At 49.4% G+C, this 23,688-nt stretch overlaps 1 protein-coding gene across 1 annotated transcript; it reads right to left on the bottom strand.

Annotated features, from left to right (window-relative positions):
- Positions 1-7,475: 7,475 nt before the first annotated feature.
- Eif4ebp1 (eukaryotic translation initiation factor 4E binding protein 1) lies at positions 7,476-23,049 on the bottom strand. The gene is made up of 3 exons (XM_075986461.1): positions 22,836-23,049; positions 9,733-9,909; positions 7,476-8,331 (listed from the first exon to the last, which is right to left on the bottom strand). Exons 1-3 carry the CDS (start codon positions 22,975-22,977, stop codon positions 8,300-8,302), a joined length of 351 nt encoding a protein of 116 aa, XP_075842576.1. The 5' UTR covers positions 22,978-23,049; the 3' UTR covers positions 7,476-8,299.
- Between the last annotated feature and the right edge of the window lie 639 nt (positions 23,050-23,688).

Raw genomic sequence — 23,688 nt, 5'->3', positions numbered from 1 at the left:
CCTCCCACGCTGTTACTGCTCCGGGACTGTTCTTTGGCAAACCCAAGTGTCCGGCAAATGTCCGCCTGTGCCCCTGGCCTTCCGCAGAGTCACCCCGCAGGATGTTCAGACAGCCTTTAGGGTCAGGGGAATGGCCCTCACTATCAGAGCTTGTAAGCCGTGGAAGATGCTCTGCTTTCTTCTTGCCATGAGATAGCTCTTCCATGCTAAATTGTTCATTGCCCAGACCTCTTCTATGTTCCGGGGCCTCCCAGAGGAGTTTAATATCCCGGAGTGCCACATAAGCCCTAGGGGCAGGCCTCAGGATTTGTCCCACTGATTCTTCGTGGGTCCTGCTATATTGAAGTCTCCTGTTATTCAGAAAGTGAGAGAGCCATTCTTGGGAACACATGTTCTCTCACCAGAGCCTCGCTCTTCTTAGGTCCTACCCTGAGGTCAGGGGACCTCTCCTAGCTGCAGACTCTCTCTCTCTCTCTCTCTCTCTCTCTCTCTCTCTCTCGCTCTCGCTCTCGCTCTCGCTCTCGCTCTCGCTCTCGCTCTCTCGCTCTCTCGCTCTCTCGCTCTCACTCACTCACTCACTAATACAATTCCAGTACAAATCACTACTCCGCACAGTTCCTCCAACCTCTGGTAACCACACTGTACTGATGCTTCCGGGGTGTTGAGGACTAAAGTACCCTCTTGTACATCACAGTCCAGAATGCTGGGGCTTATCTGTCTCTTTATGATGCAGTGGGAGGGGCTGGAGGGAAGATGGCTGGACCCAATATTAAGGAGTATTTCATTCTGCGGCCTCTGTCACTCCAGATGTTAAGGGTGACAACATCTAGGAAAACCACCCACAGATTGAAAGGCACAGGCACGTTATGAATGGGTGAGAGGTGACCTGTGACGGACAGTTGAGGAGCCCTCTAGGGAGTTAGAAGGCTCATGAGCTGACTTCCTGGGACTCGCCATGGATGCCAGCTCCTTCAACCCTGCATAGCCCCTTGTCAAGGAATAAAACAACACTCACTCCAGAGAATCAAAAGGAGAGGTTTATTCTAGAAGCAAATATGAATGCCCATGGTCCAGAAGAATCAATTTTGGTTTCCCCAAATATCATTTTCCAACAAAGTAGCCTTTTCATAATGTTTTTATAGTAATGGAACAAAGAAGATCAGAAGTCAAGATAGTTTTCAAACACACTGGTGGAAACAGCAGGTAGGCAGACTACGGCAAAGCACAGACGTCGCTGCTCTCAGCCTCAGAGGCGGTATGATGACGTTAGCTTTAGGATCGGAGGAAACCTGCTAAGTTAACACGAAGTGAAAATTCACTAGATAGTCCCAAGGGTATTTTATCAGAAACAGGGCTGAATAAAGAATGGCTATTAAGAGGCAAAAGATAGCCCCCGAAATAAACTAAAACTAGACTCTGGAGCGGCCACTCTCTGCCTCTCCACTGAAAGGATAAGAAAAGGTTAAAACTGAATATTGGCAGAGGCAGAGGTGGGAAGTTACATTAGAGAGAAACTCCACGGTGACAAACGCCTCAATGATAAGACAGGAAAGGTTGATAACTTTTTTTCCTCATCTTGAAAACAATGTAGGCTATTTCCTGGAGATGACCACAAGCAACTTAGTAACCACACTAAGGCACTCTGTGAGAAGTCCATTGCAATAGCGTATTCCCCTCTCTGAGAGCAATATACTGCTAGTATGTTAATTTTTGGTCTTTGACCCATGTAAACATTTTAACATTAGAGCAGTCACGGTATGACTTGCATCCTGCCTTTTTCCGGTAATGGGTAAAGGCTCTTTGGTTTCACCAAAAATGACCTTTGTTATTACCAGGGCGGGGGCATGCCCATTCATATTAGCTTTGTTTCTCTTAACCATTTCTGTTGTGCTAATTTGTCTCTTACTCTTTTAACAGTAAGTATTAGTTTTAATTGGGTTTTTAGGACTTCAAATATAAGGACTGTATTTACTCATCCCCCTTCTCCCTCTAACTCCTCCCACTTCTCAAATTCACAGCCTCTAGCTCTTTAATTATGATTGTTATATACACATATATGGCTGACCTCTTGGGGCTGGCTAACCTGTCAGTGGTCCTGTCCCTGGAGACTTCTGGACTGTTTATAACTGTTTATAACAATACACCTGACAGCAAGCAATGGAGGATGCCTTAGTTAGGGTTTCTATTGCTGTGGAGAGAGACACCACGATCATGGCAACTCTTAGAAAGAAAACATTTATTTGAGGTGGCGGCTTACAATTCAGAGGCTCGGTCCATTATCATCATGACGGAAGCATGGCAGCATGCAGACAGGCATGGGGGGGGTACATCTAGATCAGAAGGCAACAGGAAGTGGACTCAGGCACTGGGTGCGGCTTAGGCATACATGTGACCTCAAGCCCACCCCCACTTTCTCCAACATGGCCATACGTACTCCAACAAAGCTACACCACCTAATAGTACCACTCCCTATGAGCTTATGGAGGCTACCTACATTCACACTATCACAGAGGGGTTTCCTCTTCGTTATAATCAGAAGAGATACAGTCTTGCTAGTTAGCTTCAGCTGTCAACTTGACACAGCCTCAACTGGGGGATTGCCTCAATCAGATTAGCCTATGTGTGCATCTGTTAGGAATATTCTCTCAATTGTTAATGGATGCAGGAGGGCCCAGCCCATATGTCTGCCACCCTAGATCAGCAGGCCTGAGCTGTATGAGAAAATAAGCTGAGTGAGCCAGCAAGCATCTTTTCCCCCATTGCTGCAGGAGCTCCTTCTGCCCCTTCAGCCAATAGCCTTCAAGATACCAGCCCACTTGGGTATGGTCTTTTTTGCTTTAAAAAGCAGCAGTAGCCATGTGCTCGCTCGCTCGCTTTGGACTCCACTTCTGACTACTAGACTCCTTTCCTGGTCGCACTGAGGGCTGTTGTCTAGAACAGTGATCTGCAAGTTTTCCCTTTAAATAAATAACCCTTTTATTAATCATAATTCTAAACTGGTGTGGGATTGTTTTGTGACTTAGGCCTTCATTTCGTGCTCCAACGTGACAGACTAAATCCACTTTAAAACCTGAGAGAGTTTAATTCTAGACATGGTGGACCCTGGAACACGAGTGCACTGGAGAGATGGCTGTCTACCTACCTGTCAACCTGAGGACAGTTAAACGCGGTGGCCAGCTGACACGCCAACATCAACACCCCTGTGGTGAACTGATAGTGTCCTGTTCAGGGTAACCCACCCTCAACTGCAGAGAACATGAAGGAAGCTGTCAGGTTCAAGGTGATAAATCGGAAAGAATAGAATCCTCAAGAGTGAAGAGACGGGAGCTAAGGGTTTTCCTGGCTAGTTTTTGTCCACATGACTTAATCTGAAGTCATCTGAGGAGAGAAACTCTCAACTAAGAAAATGCCTTCATAAAGTGCCTCCCTGGACAGGTGGCCCGAAGTTATATAAAAAAGCAGGCTGAGTGAGCCATAGGAAGCAAGCCAGGAAGTAACAGTCCTCCCTGTCCTCTGCATTACCTCCTGCCTCCAGGTTCCTGCCTTGAGTTCCAGCCCTTGCTTCCCTCAGTGATGGACGTTCTAAGATATAAAATGAAATAAACTCTTTCCTCCATACATTGCTTTTGTTCATGGTGTTTTAGCACAGCAATAGAAACCCTAATGGAGACAGTACCCCCACAAATGCATACAATTTGTTGGGTTTTTTTTTTTTTTAGCTGCTTGGGAATTGTCTTAGCTTGGGTTTCAATTGCTGTAAAGAGACACCATGACCACAGCAACTCTTACAAAGGAAAACATTTAACTGGGTGGCTTACAGTTCAGAGGTTCAGTCCGTTATCATCACAGTGGAACACAGCGGTTTGCAGGCACACATGGTGCTGGAGAGGGAACTGAGAATTCTACATCTTTGATCCACAGGCAAGAGAAAGTGGTCTTGGACACTGGGTGTGGCTTGAGCATAAATGAGACCTCAAAGCCCACCCCCACAGTTTCTTCCTACAACACAGCCATACCTATTTCAACAAAGAAGCACCCCCTAATAGTGCCACTCCCTATGAGCTTATGAGGCCAATTACATTCAAACTTATAGTTAGCTTTTTTTTACTCTTTGCTCTTTCAGGACCTGTCACTCGGGTGTATTCTATATACCTCTTTCCTTCTTACTCCGTGGCTGGCTGTATGGCTGGGTGACTGATCCCTGGCATCCCCTCTCCTCCTTTTCTCAATCCTTTCTTCTTCTTCTATTTATTCTCTCTGCCTGGCAGCCCCACCCATCCATCTCCCACCGAGTTATTGGTTGTTTGGCTCTTTATTAGACCAATCAGGTGTTTTAGGTAGGCCAAGTAACACAGCTTCAGAGTTAAACATAAAAGAATGCAACTTGTCTTTGCATCAGTAAAGAAGCATTCCACAGCATAAATGAATGGAACACATCTCCAACTAATCTTCCACCACACAAACTCCCATGGGTATTAATGCTGGTGAGGCATTTGTGCTCTCTAGTGTTCTGGAAATGTTAGAGGGAATCAAGTGGTTCAGGTGGAAAGCAGAAAACAGACGTGAATGGGGAATCTGGGTTTGTTGTTCAAATGCTCAGAAAACGGAACTGCGCCGAACAATCCCAGAATTGGGAATTAGGGGCAGTAAAATGAGGAGTTCAAGAGTTGCCTGCACTATATGAGACCCTGTTTTAAAAAAAAAAACTATCCAGTTATATTCATGGTTCCAGAACAAATCTAAACCATCCTATAAGTATTTTGTTTGTTTGAGTTTTTTGTGGTTTTTGTTTTGTTTTGTTTTGTTTTAACCTTTGGGATTCCGCTTCTCTTTAGAAAGCAGTCGTTCTTCTGACTTGAGCATGGAATGCCTTAGAAAGGGTTTTAACACTCATAGATGGGGACAAGCCATGCACCAGCAAACGTTGTTCCTAGTTGTCCTGGGAGGACTCAGCTGACAACAGCAGGCCTGAGTGGTGGGCCAATCAGACGGCAGTTTGGCCACAGGCAGGGTCCAATTTGGTCCAATGAAGAAACATGATCATGACAAGCTTATCTCAAACCAAGAGTTGGCGCGGCAACATTCTGAAGCCCCTCCCTCTTCTTCCTGGGGCGAGGGTCCATTGCATATAATTCACAGAAAGAGTTCTTAGGTCTTCAATACATGCAGCATCTTCACTTTCTTCCCGATGGGCTCTAAATGAAATAACCTTACCTGAGAGATGTGAGCAGTTCTTTTATAACATCTGCCAGCAGATGGCAGCACTCAACCAATTATCGAAGCGGTGAAGCCAAACTCTTCTCCGAATTTTGAAGAACATGGGATACCTACAACATAGCTTTCTGTGCTGTGGCCTCTGACCAAGCTGGGGAAGGGTTTGCCTCCGCCTTCACTATTCCTGCTGGACACATTCCACTCATGGTCCTGTGCTGCGTAAAATTCAGAGGCCCCGACCTTAGCAGTGTCATTTATTTATTCTTTTTATTGATCTCATTTAGCCCAGGCTGACCACAGATTGCTAAGGAGACTTAGTGTGGTTCTGAATTTCTGACCCACCCGTTTCCACCTCCAGTCGTGCACCACTACGCCCCCGTCTATGTAGCGCTGGGCACAAACTAGGCAAGCACTCTATCGCGCATGCGCACACACACTGGCTAAGGGCAGCCTGGTGTCCGAAGTCTTGATCTCAGGAAGTGATTTCCTGCCTTCTCATACCCATTGGCCTGCAGATGGGTGACAGCTATCTTTATCCCAGTTAATTGTACAGAGGGACCCCTACTTTGAGTCTCAACTTTGTCCGGACAACCCAAGCAACAGTTGTCTGCTAACAGTGCCGAGCCGTCCAGTCTTCGTTTCCATTCACGGTGTGGCATAAGCGACCTGAGCTTTGAGGCTAAACCAACTGGGATCCTAACCCCGACTCTCATATACCACCGACATGTGTAAAAAATAAAAATGCTGCCCGCCAAGTTCTTAAAATTTCAGACGTGCACAAGCCATTCTATTATGGCTTTTTCCACTGTTCCAGCAAACTGACTCCCATTGTCATCTAAATTTACATAAGCTACTCAACACACATGCCTTTGCTAACTGTGATCGTTTGGGTAAGAAGGGCCCATCCTCTGACATCTATTTCGCTTCTGGCATCTTCATCAAAGCACTGGCAAGCCTCCTCTTCCTGCACTCACCACCTGGTTGAGCATCATCATCAATCATGCCAACCTTGTCACCCCCGGTAATTACTCTGGGGACACTTGTTCTCAGGGACCCTGAACCACAGGCTACTCATGACCTCTTGGGATAAAAACCACTACAAGGGTCAGCTACTCTCTAAGATTCTTAAACCTCAGAACCTTTAGTTCCCAGAATAGCCGCAGCCTCCAGGGACTAGCAAACCACAAGTAATTGCTTGGTGACAGTTCTTCTCCATGAGGTTTCACTACTTGTGAACACATGCCATACCTGGCAGCTTCTCTGTATTTCTGGTTTGTGGCACCCCTGTCTACAGTTGCCAGGGAGTTCTTCAAAGTGGTTCTGGTCACAGCAGAGGGTGGGCATGCCAAACCGATGGGTTTCTTATGAGAGCATCTCCACAAAACATCAAGATTCCAACACAGAGATGTCAAGATGAACAGACCAGACTCATCTCCCCACCATTTTCCTTCCTTCCTGGAAAACAAGGGCTGGGCTGCAGAGTTTGACACCACATAGCACCCAGCAACAATTAACCCTGTAGAGCCTGGTTCTTCCTCTGCAGGACACTTCTCAGGGAGGAAAGCTGCTAACTTCCACAGGTTTTATGACTTTTGGTCCTCAGGGAAGTATACACTGACCCTGAGAAAATGGGAGAACACTGGATCACGCAGGCGGTGAGCAAGACCTCCTGTGAGCTGTCAGGGGGATGAAATGTTTGCATCAGGAAGCTAACAGATAAGGGATAGGACTTAATCTCTCTTTTAACCTAGCTGAAATTTCCGTTGTTACCTTTGCTCTGGTGGTAGGCCCTCCCTGGCCTCAAATGCCACACACAGAAGAGGCTACACAATCTGTGTGCAGTCAACACACCAAAGTGTCGGGTCCTTCCATACACCACCACACGCATTCCAGGGTCCTTTGCAAGGGGCTAGAAATCAGTTGGAGAAAAGGCGGGCAAAAGATCTGGCCACTGAGGCCCACTGGTAACAAACCACTATAATCCCAGAACCTACACACGGCATACTCACCCCTCAGCAGGTCCTGTAGTGAGAGACCCGGCATACCACTGCAGTCAGGACTCCTAAAAACTGCTCTTCTTCAGCAACCGGTAAATCACATTCACACACGAACGTACCTTAATATCACCCTCACTCATCTTGGCTCCCCGAGACCTTTGAAACGCTCAGTACCCACTTCCTCCCATTCTCATTCCCAGCTACACCGTTTCCTCCGAGCCTCCCCCTGCACGGACCACTGATAACCAATCGCATACAATCTGCTCAGGCTACCTTTTTTAATAGGTACATGGTATACTTCAGTAAAATCCGTACGGCAGAGAGATTATTTCCTCTGCATGACCCAGCAGCAGCACATACAAACAGATGATTGACAGTACGAGGTGCCCATGGGTCTCAAAGGCTCCCCAGTGGCACAGGCGCAAGGGGAAAGGTGAGCACCTAGTTGCTGCTAAAAACAAGAATCACAGAGTAGCAGGTTCTAGCCCAGTCCCACGGAGAACGACTTTATCTCCATCCAGACTTCTCAGCAGTAAACAGTAAGGCTGCCCTGCATACCTAGAGAGCTGGAGTTTGATAAGCACAAGAGATAACGTAAAGAAAAGTTCACATAAGCACAAGCATGGAACAGAGAGTTAACTGTGTTATCACTTCAAGTTGAAAACAGTTCAGACAGGGCCCAACCTTGGGCCTAGGGTAAAGGTGGCTTTTATTTCCTCTCAGGGAAAGAAGTAAAAAGGGTAGCTTTCCCAGGTACCCTAGCCAAGGAAAGGGTGGGTGTGCTCCAGAGGCTGGGGCTGGAATTGACAGACGGTCATCCTGACGGGTTCCTCTGTGTCCACTTCCTGGCACTGGATGCAGGGTGTGGACAAGAATCATCCCCCTGTAGTAGCAGCTCAGTATCATCAGAGGCACAAGGAGGTATGTGCTGGTGTTCACAAAATGGAAGGCGGAGCAGGGGCTGAGCAAGGAGCAGGACTGGGTTGCCCACACCCAACATCTGCCTGGTGTTAAGGCCTGACTGCTGTGGCTCTCCTTCCAAGGGCCTCGGGGGCCCAGAGGCATCACTCCGTCCTATGGCTGGTCCCTTAAATGTCCATCTCAAACTGTGACTCTTCACCTGTGGAGAGAAAAGACAGAGGACCAATCAGCAAGAGGCAAATGGAAGCCCTCCAGGCTCAGAGGCCAGGAGTTATTCTCATAGGTCCAATGGAGGCGTGCATGCTGCCAAAGAAAAGCTGACTAGACTAGGAAACCAGACATCCTCGTAAGGGAGGTGAAGGCGCTGAGCTGTCTATAAATTCCATTTTCAATACGTGGCCATGGGCTGGAGCTTTGTGTCCAGTTAAAGAAAGCTAAAACTATGCCCCCCAGCCCGACAGGACGGGGCTACCTGGCCACTATTCGGGGGCTGAGAGCCAGAATATCATCAGAAACAAGGAGCAGGGTGGGTTTACCCTGCCAGCACGGAAAGGACGTCTCTCAGTCCGTCGTGACAATTCCAAGCATAGCCTAACTTAATTCACTACCATCTCTGACTGGAGGTAAAAAAGTAAAGGTGCAAGACAGTGTGCAATCACCAAGAATCCCTCCATCCTTGAACACAGGGCAGGGAACCACACATGGAACCTGGGAACCTGTCATGCGGCTCTCTGCATGCTGTCAAATCCACCTTCCCAGTGCTACCCAGCTCCCTGCCCACCAGGGTAATCAGGAACCACATCCCACGGCCAGGAGGGTGTCAGCAGCTCCCAGCGTGAGATTGGGGTACCACCTTCAGAGCGGAAAGTCAGAGGTGGTATTCCTCAGACTGAGGGTGCACAGGCGTGCTTTCATAACACCGTCATGGGGACACGCTTGTATAACAGAGAGCTCAGAAGCTTCGGCCAGCCAGTCGCTCTGCGTGCTGCCACAAACACATGTTCACACCCCACACGCGGCTGCCAGGGTGTCTGCTTTGATTACTTTGGGGAGGAGGGGGAAACCAGGAAGGACCTAGCTATATAAATGTCAAAGCTAAAGTAACAATAGGAGGCATTGTCTGCCTGTCTCCATCAATAATCCACTGAAGGGCCAGTCACCGGCCAGGAGGTACCCGAGTTTACTTCTTATCTCGTAGGCATGTACGTTCCTAGAGGGGACATGCACCGTGTCTTTGATACGTTGTCTCCAGCTCCACATATACGAAGAAGCGCGTGGCGCATGTGTGTTGGGGCTTGGCAAGCAGCAACACAGAAAGGCAGGCTGATGAGGGGTGCTGTATAAAGCCACTGCATTCTCCATCAGTTCCTCACTAATCACCCTACCTGATGCATTCACGGCAGCTGCGCACGGGTCCTTGGAGCTTTGATGGGGGCAAGTTGGTGCCAATCAGAGTTCTGCTCCCCACCGGCACCCCACCCCCTAGGCTTCCCCACGGCTCCTCCCCAGAGGGTGGACAGTCACCATCACCGCCCTTCCCTGAAACTTGGAATTCCCCCAAAGACAGACAATGCAGAGCCCAGACAGGCCCAGCACCCACCGCCTGCCCGCTTTTCTTCCGGGCTGTGCAGGTGGCTCTGGCTGACTTGCATGGGAGGCTCATCGCTGGTCGGACTAGTGACCCCAGGAATGGCTGGCAGGTCCTTCGGGGGTGTTTTGGCCACAGGTGAGTTCCGACACTCCATCAGGAACTTCCGGTCATAGATGATCCTGGTTCCTGGTGGGGAAAGTGTAATAAAGACGCTGATAAGGTCACCTGGAGCCCCTTGCCTGTTGTCTTTACCACTTCCTGGAAGTGTGGCCACAGCAGAGGCAGCAGGTTCTTTTAGACAACCTGGACCAAGGGGGAGTAAAGCTGGCCCTGGGACCCGGCCAACCTGGCCACTGTCCACCCCAACACCACTGGGGGTGGCCCTCCCTGACAGACGGTTTGCTGGCCACCAAGATGCGCCTTTGGTTTCTCCAAGTTCTGAACATCCTATGCCATCTCTACAATCCCTCCACCCAACTGCCCCTCAGCTCCCCCTATCAGTTGATTACCCATGACAAGCAGATCCCACGGAAAAGAGAGTCTTGGAGTCAGTCATTACACCCTACCCTGTAGAACCCCGGTAGGTCGCTCATCCAGAACAGAAAGACAATGGGTCACTCCCAGCAGCAGGAGACTTATCCCTGCCCACTCTTTGCAGAAACAGGAAACACTTGACCCACTCCAAAAAGGTCTTAGTCTGAGCCCTTCTCCAAACCCCCACTACATCGACCTGCATCACCCCCATAGGGGCTGATATGAAGGTCACCCCCGTTCTACCCAAGCTCCTATCACAAGTTAGTCTTATTCCCCAGTGAGGACCAATGTCAGTGAACTAGTCTCTAGCAGTAAATCATACCCAGGACCCTTCACCTCCACTCATACAGCTCCCTCCTCACCATCTAAGGGAGCATTTCCCCAGGTAAGGGAGCAAGATCACGATGGGTGTGGTGGTTTGAAAAGGTATAGCCCCCACAGACCCTTGCGTTTAAATGCCTGGTCTATAGGGAACAGCACTGTTGGAGGAAGTGTGTCACTGTGGGGGTGGGCGTTGAGGTCTCATATGCTCAAGCTACACCCAGTGCTGGACAGTCTCCTCCTGCCTACAGATCAAGATGTAGAACTCTCAGCACGATGTCTGTCTGCACACAGCCGTGCTCCCCACCGTGATGATGATGGACTAAACCTCGGAAATAAAGCCAGGCCCAATCCAATGTTTTCCTTTATAAAGAGTTGCCGTTGGGCTGGAGAGATGCCTCAGAGGTTAAGAGCATTGCCTGTTCTTCCAAAGGTCCTGAGTTCAATTCCCAGCAACCACATGGTGGCTCACAACCATCTGTAATGAGGGTCTGGTGCCCTCTTCTGGTGCGCAGGCATACACACAGACAGAATATTGTATACAAAATAAATAAATAAATATTTTTTTAAAAAAAAGAGTTGCGGTGGTCATGTTGTCTCTTCGCAGCAACAGAAACCCTCGCTAAGACAATGGGAGACCCACGAGGTGAGGGTAAGAAATGAACTTATCCTCGGCTCCCTGTGGCCTCAAACACAGCACCATGGCATTTTTTTTTTAACCCCTCAACAGCACATACCGAAGGCTTCCTTCCAAACAAGTCTTAGGTCCCAAGCCTCCGGCAGACAATGGCATCCAGCTGGAATTTAAAAACTGTCTTTGCATTTCTATTTATAGCTACCTTCTGCCGATGACAAAGAAATCTGGTTTCTCAAACGCAGTCGTGGTATCTGGTTTCTTCATAACAGTGAGTATATGTCCCAAGCTACAATATTATATAATGTGGTACCACACGCAATAAATCAAGGGTTGGCGAGATGGTTCGGCTGGACCTACCTGCCAGCAAGCCTGATGACCTGAGTTCAAACCCAGGAATGCACAAAGCAGGGGAAAAGCAATGCCCATAAGCTGTCTGCTGACCTCCACATGCATGCTGGGTAAACACCCACCCACACCCGCACCCATGCCCCCCACACTCTCACTCCCTCCCTTTCTCCATACACAGATTTTTTTTTGGGGGGGGGGTTTTCGAGACAGGGTTTCTCTGTGGTTTTGGAGCCTGTCCTGGAACTAGCTCTGTAGACCAGGCTGGTCTCGAACTCACAGAGATCTGCCTGCCTCTGCCTCCCGAGTGCTGGGATTAAAGGCGTGCGCCACCACCGCCCGGCTACACAGATATTTTTTTAATTCAGTGAATTCTGGCTTAGGATTAGTCCATACATGTGCTGCGGCTGTCTTCCCCACCCACCTCTTTAAATGAACGGCTTTCCTGACATGGACGATGGTTGGGTACCGTTTGGAGAATGATACACGAATACTCTTAGTTCTAAGTGAATAAGCACACAGTACACCCAGGTTAAGAATAAATAGTGAGAGAGATGGACAGACGGACAGATATTAAACCAGCCAAACATTCAGCAGAAATGGACTTTAAGGCAGCTAGCGGGAGTTCCCAACATAGAGAGTAGGAACCTCATCTGAGGCAGATGGTCCCCTCAGGGGAACAAAGAGCAGACAGGAAACATCCAATCGGATGTTCACAACATCCAGCAGTAACCGACGAGGGAAGCTGAGGCAGGCAGCCGGAGTTCCTAATTGAGCTCTCTGCAGAGATGAGCTTTCCAGGGTTGAACTACCCGCGCCTTCTCTCCCTCGAGCTTTTACAACGCGGCATAAACAACAGTGACCTTGGTTGGCAGTGGTTCACGCCCAGCCTCTCCCTAGCTGCTCAGTGGCAATTACACTCCGGTTTGTTTTGCTGTTCTCTTCCCTCCTGTGACGCGGGCACGGCCGTCTAGAAGGCCGACTTGGAGGACAAGGGCTGCAAGATAAACTGTCTGGGTGTGAAAGGGCAGAGGATGACCCAGCTTCCACTGCCAGCCTATCAGTCAGCGCAGAGGGCACAGGACAACTGTGCCAACACGGTGTGCACCACAGACGACTATAAAAACAAAGAACAGATTGGAACTGAAAGCGTTGAATACGCTTTACGTCCTTCAGGGGTAAACACTCAGCCCAGATACCACGCTTCGTAAGCAAGGTCATCTCAGTATGAAAACTGGTTTTCATCTTTAATAAACAGTCAAATTATATATATGTCAAAAAATCTTTAAATAAACTTACGATTTTATCGGTTAATGTTTGATTTGCGTATCTATCTCATAGACCTACACACCTAGGATGATATTAAAAAATAATCACACTAGAAGAGGTTAAACAAAAATGGTTTAAGAAGTCCTGATCACGAGATGTGGTGGCGCTTCCTGAACTCAAGAGGAAGAGGCCAAAAGATCTTTGTGAGTCCAAAGCCAGAACGATCTACGGGCCAACCTCCAGGACAGCCAGGGCTACACAGAGACCCTGTCTCCTAGTATAGGACCCTGGGGAGGCGCACCTTTGGGGGTGCCTGTGAGGACACTCCAAAAGAGGGAAGCCAACAAAGCCCCAGCATGTCCCTTCTCTCTGCTGCCTGTCCACCTACCCTAAAGACCCGCCTCTGCCACACTCTCCTGCTGCCATAATGTTCTGCCTGAGGGCAATGACTGTGGACTGAACTCAAAAATCACAAGCCAAAATAAATATTTCTGTTTTAAGTTTTTCTGTCAGGGATTTGGTCAGTGATGAGAAAAGTATTTAAAAAATATATAAATAAATAAAAAACTGTAGAGGTGGACAGAGTGTACAGGCTGTGAGTCAGCTGTGTAGCTGGATACAGAGCCTACCGGTGCTGGGGTAAGAGTTCAAAGTTCAGTGTTAAACTGCGTGGAGCAACATTTTATTTCTGAGTCCTGAACCACAATTGTCTCATTTACTAGCTCGACTGACTCCAGACAAGCTACCACTTTGTCTACTTGTGCCTCGTTGACCTCTCAAAGACCTTAAAATGGGCCTGTTGATATCGTCAGCTTCTGGTGTGGCTTCCAACAGTAGCCCACCCAAGGGAGCCCAGTACACACACTAGCAATCATCTGTCCATAAAGGTTTAAGGTGAGAGCCAATCCTGTCGGCAGAGGTGTGGGTGAGTCAACCCTAATACTATGAGCACGGGAGAACTGTCCCCATTACTGATCGGTCTTGAGGCAGCATAGGTTGGGGAGAGAGGCCCTCCCACACCCCAGCCCATTAATGCCTTAGGCAGGTGGGAGAGCTGACCCTGAGGTCCTAAGAGCAAGAGAGCAGAACTGGCCCCTCCCAATGAACTAGCCATGGCAATACTGGAAAGGCCACCCTAGTCGGCAAAGACTGGGGAGAGCTGGTGAGCTGACCAACCCTGCAACTACCCAAGCCCAGAACCAGGACTATGTGTTGGCCCACCCCAACACCCACCCATCCATGATCGGCTGGAGCAAAGGACGGGAGGAGAGGGGTGGGGTCAGTCCTGTGGACACAGGGCTGCAGATTCCCACAACACAGAGAGGCAATAAGATGTCCAGTAAGAGTCCCAGTGAGAGCCTAGCATCAATGGTGCAGCAGAGACCAGGGGCCTCAAACTAGACCAATGATTCTTTTCAATAAACGCCTACGTGTAAACATGTACGCATAAAGGGGTTTACAGTTTACTGCGTGACTCTGTGTCACACTGCAGCTTCCACGACGAGATTGTCCCCTTCCTTTTTTTTTCCCCTTGTTTTCTCTTAAATTTTGTTTGAATTTGGGGTGGGATAAGAGATGGGATCGGGAGGCGTGATGTGAAAGACACAGAGAATAAATAAAAAAGATTTAAGGTGACAAGCTGCACCAGCTGCTCAGCCTGTTCAACACAACAGGACCCAATTTAGAGGCCACAGTGTGAACACAGCAGAAGGAAGGAAGCAGACTTGAGGGCAGTGTGGGGCGGGAAGAGGAATCCTCCATCTCTCTCCAACACAGAGAACATAGGAACCATCGTGAATTTAGCATGACTGACAGTCTTTAGGACCGTAAATCCCAGGAATGTACAAAATATAAAGTCCTTATTAAAGGTAAGCATGGTTTAATACCGATGCCACTTGTCCTGGACACGCAAGTGAGGAGACATTCCCCAAGGATCTGGTTTTCTCACCTGTCAACCAGGGGTGCTAGGCTGGGCTCAATGAAGCTATATTTAAACACTAGCCATCACCACCTATTTTTAGGAACTCGTTGTTGGCAGGCCCTTAACGTGCAAATCGCATGGGCCTTGGAGGCAGAAGCCCTGAGCTCAAACTGGGAATCACTACCTCAATCTCTGGGCCTCAGATCTTTCTGTATCACAGGAAGAAGATAACAGAAAACTCACACCTCGAACAACAAATGCCAATATTCCTAAGAGCTAGGGTAACAGCTCATCTGCCTTACATGGACAAAGGCCTGGGGGACCAAAAAATAAAATAAGTCAAACATGGTGGTGCATACTCAAATCCCAGCACTCGGGAGACAGAGGCAATAGGATCTCTGTGAGTTTGAAGCCAGTCAACAAGTGAGTTTCAAGATAGCCAGGAGTATGCAGAGACACCAACTCATAGGTAAACAAATAAATAAATGGCTGGACATTATCCCAGGACTTGGAAGATGTGGGCAGGAGAGCCAGGAGTTCAAGACCAACCTTCACCACACAGCATGTTTGAGGCTGGTCTGGAATACGTAACATCTCTGTCTCAAAAACAAAACAAAACACATAGATAGCCAGCCACCCCCATGCCAATGTTCTCACCCTGGGAACATTAAAGGTCACCAGGCTTTTACACAGGTTTTTAAATCTGTGTCCAGAACAAGATTAGTCGTTCCCTGGACAAGACCTTTGCTTTGTGTCCTTGTCCTTTCCCCTAAGGTTTCCCGCATTCTGCTACTGGATGTGACTTCTGAAAACTGAGCCTCGCTGCCACCCTTCCCCGGGCATCCCTCACAGGAGCATGGTTCCCCCTACACAAGACTGCAGGTATAGGGGAGTACAGGACAGACTTCCTACCACAACTCTCCAGGGAAAGTGGGGGGGGGTTGGGGACTGGGGACTCTTTCCTAGCAGAGACAGGAGACACCCAATGCCTGTGCTTAGGAAGAAAGCAGCAGCCTAAGTGCCAAATGTTTTGCATAATTTTAAAAAATCGCTTTGAGCAGAAGTTCTGGGCAACCTGGAGACAAACCTAAAGGCACACTTGGGTCTAAGCAGACCACACCTGTGTCCCTCTATCCTCCTCGCCTGTACATCTATAAAGACAAAGTTTCAAGTCCCAAAGAAACACACAGAGGCTTATATTAATTATAAAACGGGGGGGGGGGGGGCTGGAGAGATGGCTCAGTGGTTAAGAGCATTGCCTGCTCTTCCAAAGGTCCTGAGTTCAATTCCCAGCAACCACATGGTGGCTCACAACCATCTGTGATGGGGTCTGGTGCCCTCTTCTGGCCTACAGGCATACACACAGACAGAACATTGTATACATAACAAATAAATAAATACTTTTTTAAAAAAAATTATAAAATTGTTTGGCCTATTAGCTCACACTTATTATTAGCTAGCTCTTACAACTTAAATTAACCAATAATTTTTGTCTATGTTTAGCCACACAGCTTGGTATCTTTTCTCAGTAAGGCATTCTCATCTTGCTTCCTCTAGTGCTGACTGGCAACTGCATTTCTGCCTTTCCTCTTGCCAGAATTCTCTTAGTCTGATCACCCCACCTACACTTCCTGCCTGGCTACTGGACAATCAGCGTTTTATTAAACTAATACGAGTGACAAATCTTTACAATGTACAAGAGCACTATCCCACAGCACATCCACACATACAAAATAGGTGAGAGGTGCTTATGTATAGGGAGGGACTTTCTTACTGGGCAGTCCCTTTTCTTTTTTTATTGTAAATACCAATTCCAGTTCTCTCTCCCTCCCCTCCTCCCATCTTCCTCCACCTTCTCCGCACCCCACCCCCTCATCCACTCCTCAGACAGGGTGAGGCCTCCCACTGGGAATCACCAAAGTGTGTCTCATATCTAGACTGACCGAGGTATCCCTCCATAGGGAATGGGCCAGTTCTCCAAAAACCCAGTTCGTGCACTAGGGATAAATCCTGATCTCACTGTCAGTGGCCTCACACACTGCCCAAGCCACACAACTTTCACCCACATTCAGAGGGCCTACTTCAGGCTGGACAGTCTCTTAAACAAGCAGAAGACTTACTAGGGGGAAGTGTTCTATGAAGGGACAGGAAGTGAGGCATGATGATTCATCCCAGCCCTTGGGAGGCAGATGCAGAATCAGCAGCGTGACAATGTGATGTCATTCTCCCCTACACAGTGAGTTTTCCAAAGCCAGGTTGGGCAAAAAAAAAAAAAAAACCCAGAAAACAAAAACCAAAAACACACACAAAAACAGAATCATAATAATAATAATAAAAATAATATTTCCCAGAGGTCAGGTATCTAATGAAGCTACCAGAGGGAAATCAGTCAGGGGCAAAGAGCCTCCATTCTTCCTCAGAGGCTCTGACCAGGATAAAGACTTTTACAACAGAATGGTTAAAAATTACTCTAAGGCTGGACAAATACCTTCCCCTTTCCTGACCTCTCCCCAAACACTTCAAAATGCACCTGTGCAGAGTGTGGATGCCACCAGTCATTACCAAGAGAGTGTCCCCCACACTCCCACTGCCCCCCATCCCCATCCAGTCCCATCCAGTCCCATCCATTCCCATCCAGTCCCATCCAGATGAGTGGGGGCCGTTAGGGACTTTACTGTCTTCCTCCAAGCTCCGGCACACCCCTCAGAACATGGCATTTGGAGGTCTTTACAAGCAGAGTCAATACGAGGCCTTTGGAGTGGATCCTGACCCGGTCTCACTGGAGGAAGTGGAAATCTAGACAGAGACCCACAGATGGAAGACCGGAAAAAGGCACGAGAGAAGGGGTCCATCTGCAGGCCAAGAAGAGAGGCCTCAGAAGGAAGCAATTTTACTCTCACCTTAGATCTGCGGTTGCCAACAGTGAGGAAAGGAGTTTCGCTGCTTATGCCACCTCGATGGCGGGATTTTCATACGGTAGCCATAGCAAGCTAAGAGAGACCGGCTGGAGCTTCCCTTTTTCAGTGCCTGGGATTAAACCCAGGGTCTCAGACACACTTGTTCTTCCACTGAGGTACTACTCTAATCCAAACACACATCTTTTTAAGTTGGATATCTGCTTTATTCATTTGAGTGTTCTGTAACTGGACCTCATGTGGCCCAGTCTACCCTCCAACTCAGTATGTGGCTGAGGCTGGCTGGCTTAGTTACTTTCCATTGTTGTGATAAGACACCATGACGAAGATAACTTACAAAATGAAGCATTTAATGTGAGGCCGAGAGTCTGCGACTGTCATCACGGCAGGAAGCATGGCAGCATGGTGCTGGATGGAGCAGAAGCTGGGAGCTTTCACACTTACCTACTAGTGTGAGACAGTAAGAGCTAACTGGGAAGGGCATGGCTTTGGAGGCCTCAAAGTCCACCGGCAGTGTGACACACCTCCTGCAACAAGACCACACCTCCTCATCCTTCCCAAACAGTTCCACCAACTGGGGACCCACTCATTCAAATACATGAGTCTATGGGGGCCATTCTCATTCAAAGCACCCACACTGGCCTTGAATACCTGATCCTCCGATCTCCATCTCCTTGAGTACTGGTATCACGGCATGTGACACCAGAGTCAGCTAAGAAACCCGCTTTTAAACCTTCACACTGTATGTTGTCAAACCAAAGCGCTAAACAGACTGTACCTCCTGTATTCTCACCCTGACACAAGCCAATTGCTTGTGCCCAGAAAACCCAGGCCTTGCCGGGCGATGGTGGCGCACGCCTTTAATCCCAGCACTCGGGAGGCAGAGGCAGGCGGATCTCTGTGAGTTCGAGACCAGCCTGGTCTACAGAGCTAGTTCCAGGACAGGCTCCAAAGCCACAGAGAAACCCTGTCTCGAAAAAGCAAAAAAAAAAAAAAAAAAAAAAAAAAAAAAAAAAATTAAAAAAAAAACCCAGGCCTTTTGTGTTTTAATGGGAGCGCAGAGCTGGACAGTGAGAATGAGCCCTGCAAATAATGTTCCTAAAACCTGACATTCAGAGGAAGCAAAGGTCGTGGCCTGACCAGGAGTTAAGGTCATCCTCAAATCTGAGGCCATCCTGGCTGGGCTATGAGGTGATCCTGTCTCAAAATAAAACAGGCCATCCCCTCTTCCTCTTGCCCCCTCTTGGAAGCTGGACCGCCCCCAAGAACACAAAAATACTTCTTATGTGCCGTGACGAGGCTCCCATGCCCATGCCCTAGGTGGCCTTGCTATTATAAAGGTGTTTACAAATTCAAGCTAAACTAAATGTTTTGAGCCCCAAGAGGGCAATCCCACCAGCAGCAAGGACTCACACATGTGGATAAGGCCACCTTGGACCTTGAAGCCCAAGGCAATACAGCTGCAGCATGACTCAACGCTATCAAAATCCGTAAAAAGAAGCAAACAGACCAGAGAAGTAAACTGCTGTCTAAGTTACTGAGTTTGGGGCTGGCTTGTTAAAAGTCAATGGCTGCCCAGTACAGCCACCTCCACCCTGGAGACGGAGTGGAAACCCAGGGCTGAGGGGAAAGAACCTAGATGTCCTAAGGGAAATTCTAGGCTTCTTGTCCCCTTCACTTTCATCTTTTCTCTAGTTTAAAGACCTGCCCAGGGCATCACACATACCAAGAGAGCACTGTGCCACTAAGCCACACCCAAGCACAACTTGTCACCTTCCGAACACTGGACCTGGCATTAGATCCCGGGGACATCAGGACTACTCGAGAACATCCGGTCTAACCCCGAACAAGCCTGTCAACAGGCTCCCGGCTATAATACACTCAGAGAAAGACAGCTGGCCTTGAGAATCACTCCAGACAGTAACGGCTGTTTTTTGTTTGTTTGCCTAAACATATGGGGATTCATATACACAAATGAACATTCAGAGAAAAAAAAAAACCTATCGCCCCTTTTCATTATTGCTATTCCCTTCTAACTCATTCTCGCGAACATCAAATAAAGGCTCATCTGCAAAAAAGTTTCAGTATTTTATACCAATAAATGAAATGAAAACAGCCCCACCCTTACCTTCACCAAAACCGGTAGTGACTTTTGCCATTATGATGGGGGAGAAACAAACTCAGCTTCGAATAATGAACACCTGCCACTTTGGGAGGATATTGGGAAAAAATGCAACCTCTGAAGGCCACTAAAATCTAGAGGCTCACCTAATTAGACTGCCATTTATCAGGGAGAAGAGTCCTCTTTTGGATATCAGGCATGTTCTACAAAACTACAAAGTAGAATTACGCCGGGTTACAGAGCTGGAGGGTTGCGGGGGGCCTATCAAGTCACTTCATTCTAGAGACGTGTCCCCCGTGAGCTGGACTAAATTATTCAATACAACCAGCAAATAAAAATGACCTACACTCAAGCTGAATGGCACGTGCCTAAAATCTCAGCCCTCAGGAGCCTGAGGCAGGAGGATCAACAGTTTGAGGTCAGCCAAGGAAGGAAGGTAGGAGGGAGACGGAGTCAAAGAACACAAAATGATGATCTCACACTAGGAAACATGAAATAAATCCCACAATTAAATGAGCCTATGTCACAGATGTGTGTGTTTGTGTAAGTAAGGATAGTGCTAAGGCTGCTCTTAGCTAATTCCTAGTAAACACTGCAGGGTTAAGTATAGTCACGGATAACTACATCCCTGGAATTTACGGCTCTCATAGCTGAAAGTCTGTGACCAACATCCAGCTCCCCTCACTCCCAACATAGCCATTCTGTCTTACACTTGATATTCACTCCCCGCAGCCCTCCTCCTCCCTTCCTTCTGTGTGATGATAGACACAGAACTTAACCGTCACCGAGTTCACCTCCAACCCTCCAAGCTTTTATTTTTATTTGGGGGGGAAAATCCTGTGGAAGCCAGAAGAGAGCACCCCTCAAGCTTGAATCACAGTAGTCAGGGGTCCAGGAGCACCCTGTAGGTGTTGAAGGGCGGTCCTTCCCAAGAGCAGCAAGCACTTTTTAACCCCTGAACCCTCTCCTCAGCGCCACGTTTGCATTCGTCAGCTAACTCTTCTGACTAGCTAGGCATGCCCCCCCCAAGTCAGACTGTCTTCCTAGTCCAGACCTAGTGCCTGCCTCTTGAGCCTCTCAAAAAGCAACAAGGTTCCAGGGGAGTTTGGAGTGCTCTACCTGACCCCCTCAACTCAGTAGTGTGTTCTGGAACCTAATGTATAATGCTTCCAACACTTTCAAAGGAAGCTCAGATAGGAGCGAGATGAGGACCATTCCTCTGCTTCCTTCACTGCCTCTATAGCCCAGCTCTCTCACTCTGCCCTCGGTCCTCAACAGGAACTAAAACCTCGGGACACCAGCATCAGTGCCAAGCCCCCTCCCCCTCTTCCCAGACTACCACAGCCACTTCAAGGTCAGCTCCCAGACATAGACACAGACAGACACACAGACACACACTGACCTGGAACTCACTATGTAGACCAGGCTGGCTTCGAACTTACAGAGCCCCACCTCCCTCTGCTTCCCAAGTGCTGGGATTAAAGGCCTGTGCCACTATTTTCGCATGCACCATTTTTGTTTTGGCTTAACAAAACAATGTCTTCACCATCTGCCACCCTACCCGCTTGCCTGATTAACCTCATCCGGGCACTACTAGGTACAAGCACCCCCCAACAACTTCTGTAGGATAGAGATCAAACATCCATTCTGGGAATTCACGAGAAGAGTCACTTTATAGGATTGTTGACCATCTCAAAGACTCGCAGATTCAAGTATTAATGTAGGACACCCCCTTCAAAAATGGCTAAGGTTCTCTGCAAACCATTGGGTCAGCCAGCAAGGGGTTAATGACCACCTGACCAGAGGCACAGGAAGGGAGACGGCTCAGGCTACCTGCTGTGTCCTGCAGAGAACTTTTCCTTGGGCCATTGCCCCCCTCTACCTGGTTGCTACTTCTTGCTGAGTCTAGGAACACACCATGACAATGCATAAGGGCACGTGCTCAAGGAGCGGGGCCTTGGTGCAGTGTTCGGAAGACCGAGAGGCACAAACCGGACACTCATCTCCAAGATCCCTTCCTCGGTGACTTGGTTCTGGGATCTGGCTGTGTTCCCTGGTGTAGGGACAGCTGCCTGAGAAAACAGACATGTGGCCTGGCCCGGCCTGGAGTAGCCCAAGGTTCAGCGTAGCGCCAGGAACTCTCCTGTTTTTAGGTTGTAAGAGGAGAAGCTTGGGGGAGGAGACCAGGAAGGGGAGAAGCGCAAAGTGGGTGGGAGCAGCGCGAGGATGGGAGGGAAGTAGCGAGCCACGAGGATTTCATCATGCAAACGGGCGTATAGGTTTCATCAGCGCCTATACTGGGGCTCCCGGGCAAGCTGGGAATGCCTGGTTCCCGGAGGCCGGCCCCCTCCCACGCCAACTCAGCTTCCTCTTCCTCATCCACGGCCGCTTGGGCGAATTCAGCGCTGTGCCCTCCCCCCAGTACCAGAGGAACGTGTTGTTCTGCACAGCCCTGGACGCGGCGCCAGGCCCCTTGCATAGAGACCTCCCTCGGTAAATCGTCTTCGTGCCACAGGTGGCCCAGACGTGCTCCTGGGGCAGGGCGCGCCCTCAACGCCCAGCCTCCATTAAGGAGCGAGTGTCCAAAGCCAAACGAGGGTTGCCCCGTGAAGGTTAAAAAGTGTGCGTGCAGACGTTATTTATTCCAAGGGAGATCAACTAAACTTCATCTCCACGCCAGGCCCTCCCCCTGCTCCGTGGGCCACCCCGACCCCCAGCCTGTTCCACACTAGACCTGCCCTGACACCCACAGAGGCCGCACTTGAGCACATGGTGATCCTGGCAGAGTGCCTATCTGTGTGCTTGGGGCACTCTGCGGTCTCTCCCAGGGAAAAGCTATCGCGGGCAGTTTGCAGCCCGATCTCCAGACCACGCTCCAGAAGGCGGGCAACCGAGACGGTGACCCTCCAGCCTTCCCGACGCCCCTTGTCCGTTCTGTCCAGCTACGAAACCCCCCGAGCGCCGCCACCCCCGTCGCACGTGCGACTCCGGATCTCCGCGTGTCCTCCAGGTCCCAGAGATCGCCCGGGACCCCCGGCCCGCGCCTACCTCCCGGGGTGGTGCTGAAGAGCGTGCCGCCCGGGGTGGTGCTGTAGTCCCCGGGCGGGAGCTGCACGCCGTCGCCGAGGGCTACGCGGCGAGTGGGGATGGCCCGGCTGGGAGTCTGGCTGCAGCTGCTGCCCCCCGACATGTCTCCGACGTGCCTCCCAAGACCCTCCAGCAACCCCGCGGCACCTCGGCCCAGCCCTTCTCGTGCCCGGCCCGCCCCTTCCGCCTGGGTTCCACGCCCCCTGAGACTTGCGGTCCGCCGGGCCCCACCCTGCTTCAGCCCGCTGCCTGCAAGCGGTTCCCAGCTGCTGACCTAGGCTACTTCTGCCCTCTCCAATTCCCTCTCCAACCCCACTGTTGGCCCCTTGTGTTCCGTGGTTCCTTCCCGAGGCACTGGGAAGAACTATATAGGGGTGGCCGTGGAGAAGCTCTCCGTTTTGGTGGCCACGTTCTCAGCGCACTAGACGGCCGGTTTTCTATGTTAGGATGTGATCCCTCGATCCCCACCAGTTCCTCCAAGAAAAAAGTAAGGGTGGGCTGATCCTTCGCCCCTCTTAACGTTTCTTTAGCTTTCACTGTGCCGTAGAAGTCAGAGCAGAGTCTGAACCATGCACATTCCTGTCCTTGAAAGGAGTGGTGGATGAGTAAGAGGGAACTAGCCAGTCAGCTGGGAACCGAATATAAATCTACTGTGGAATGGGCAGGATCGAGCCTCCTTAGAGGATGGGCTGGGAAGGACTAGAGTTGGTCAAAGACGTTTCTTCAACAGTCCTCGAATTGGCATCTACTCCAGCACTTTGTCTGGAAGGGAGGGGAGGGAAAAGTTGAGGAGGATGGTCATGTCTAACAGGAT

The sequence above is a fragment of the Microtus pennsylvanicus genome, chromosome 9 (genome assembly GCF_037038515.1).
Source record: "Microtus pennsylvanicus isolate mMicPen1 chromosome 9, mMicPen1.hap1, whole genome shotgun sequence".
Classification (NCBI taxonomy): Eukaryota; Metazoa; Chordata; class Mammalia; order Rodentia; family Cricetidae; genus Microtus; species Microtus pennsylvanicus.
This window is presented reverse-complemented; position numbering and strand designations above follow the sequence as displayed.

Excerpts from the sequence above, each read along its gene's own strand:
- Eif4ebp1 (XM_075986461.1), bottom strand. The coding sequence starts at position 22,977 with ATGTCGGGGGGCAGCAGCTGCAGCCAGACTCCCAGCCGGGCCATCCCC. Across the intron at positions 9,910-22,835 it reads CTTCAGCACCACCCCGGGAG|GAACCAGGATCATCTATGAC; the intron begins GTAGGCGCGGGC and ends TTTCCCCACCAG. Across the intron at positions 8,332-9,732 it reads GGAAGAAAAGCGGGCAGGCG|GTGAAGAGTCACAGTTTGAG; the intron begins GTGGGTGCTGGG and ends TTCTCTCCACAG.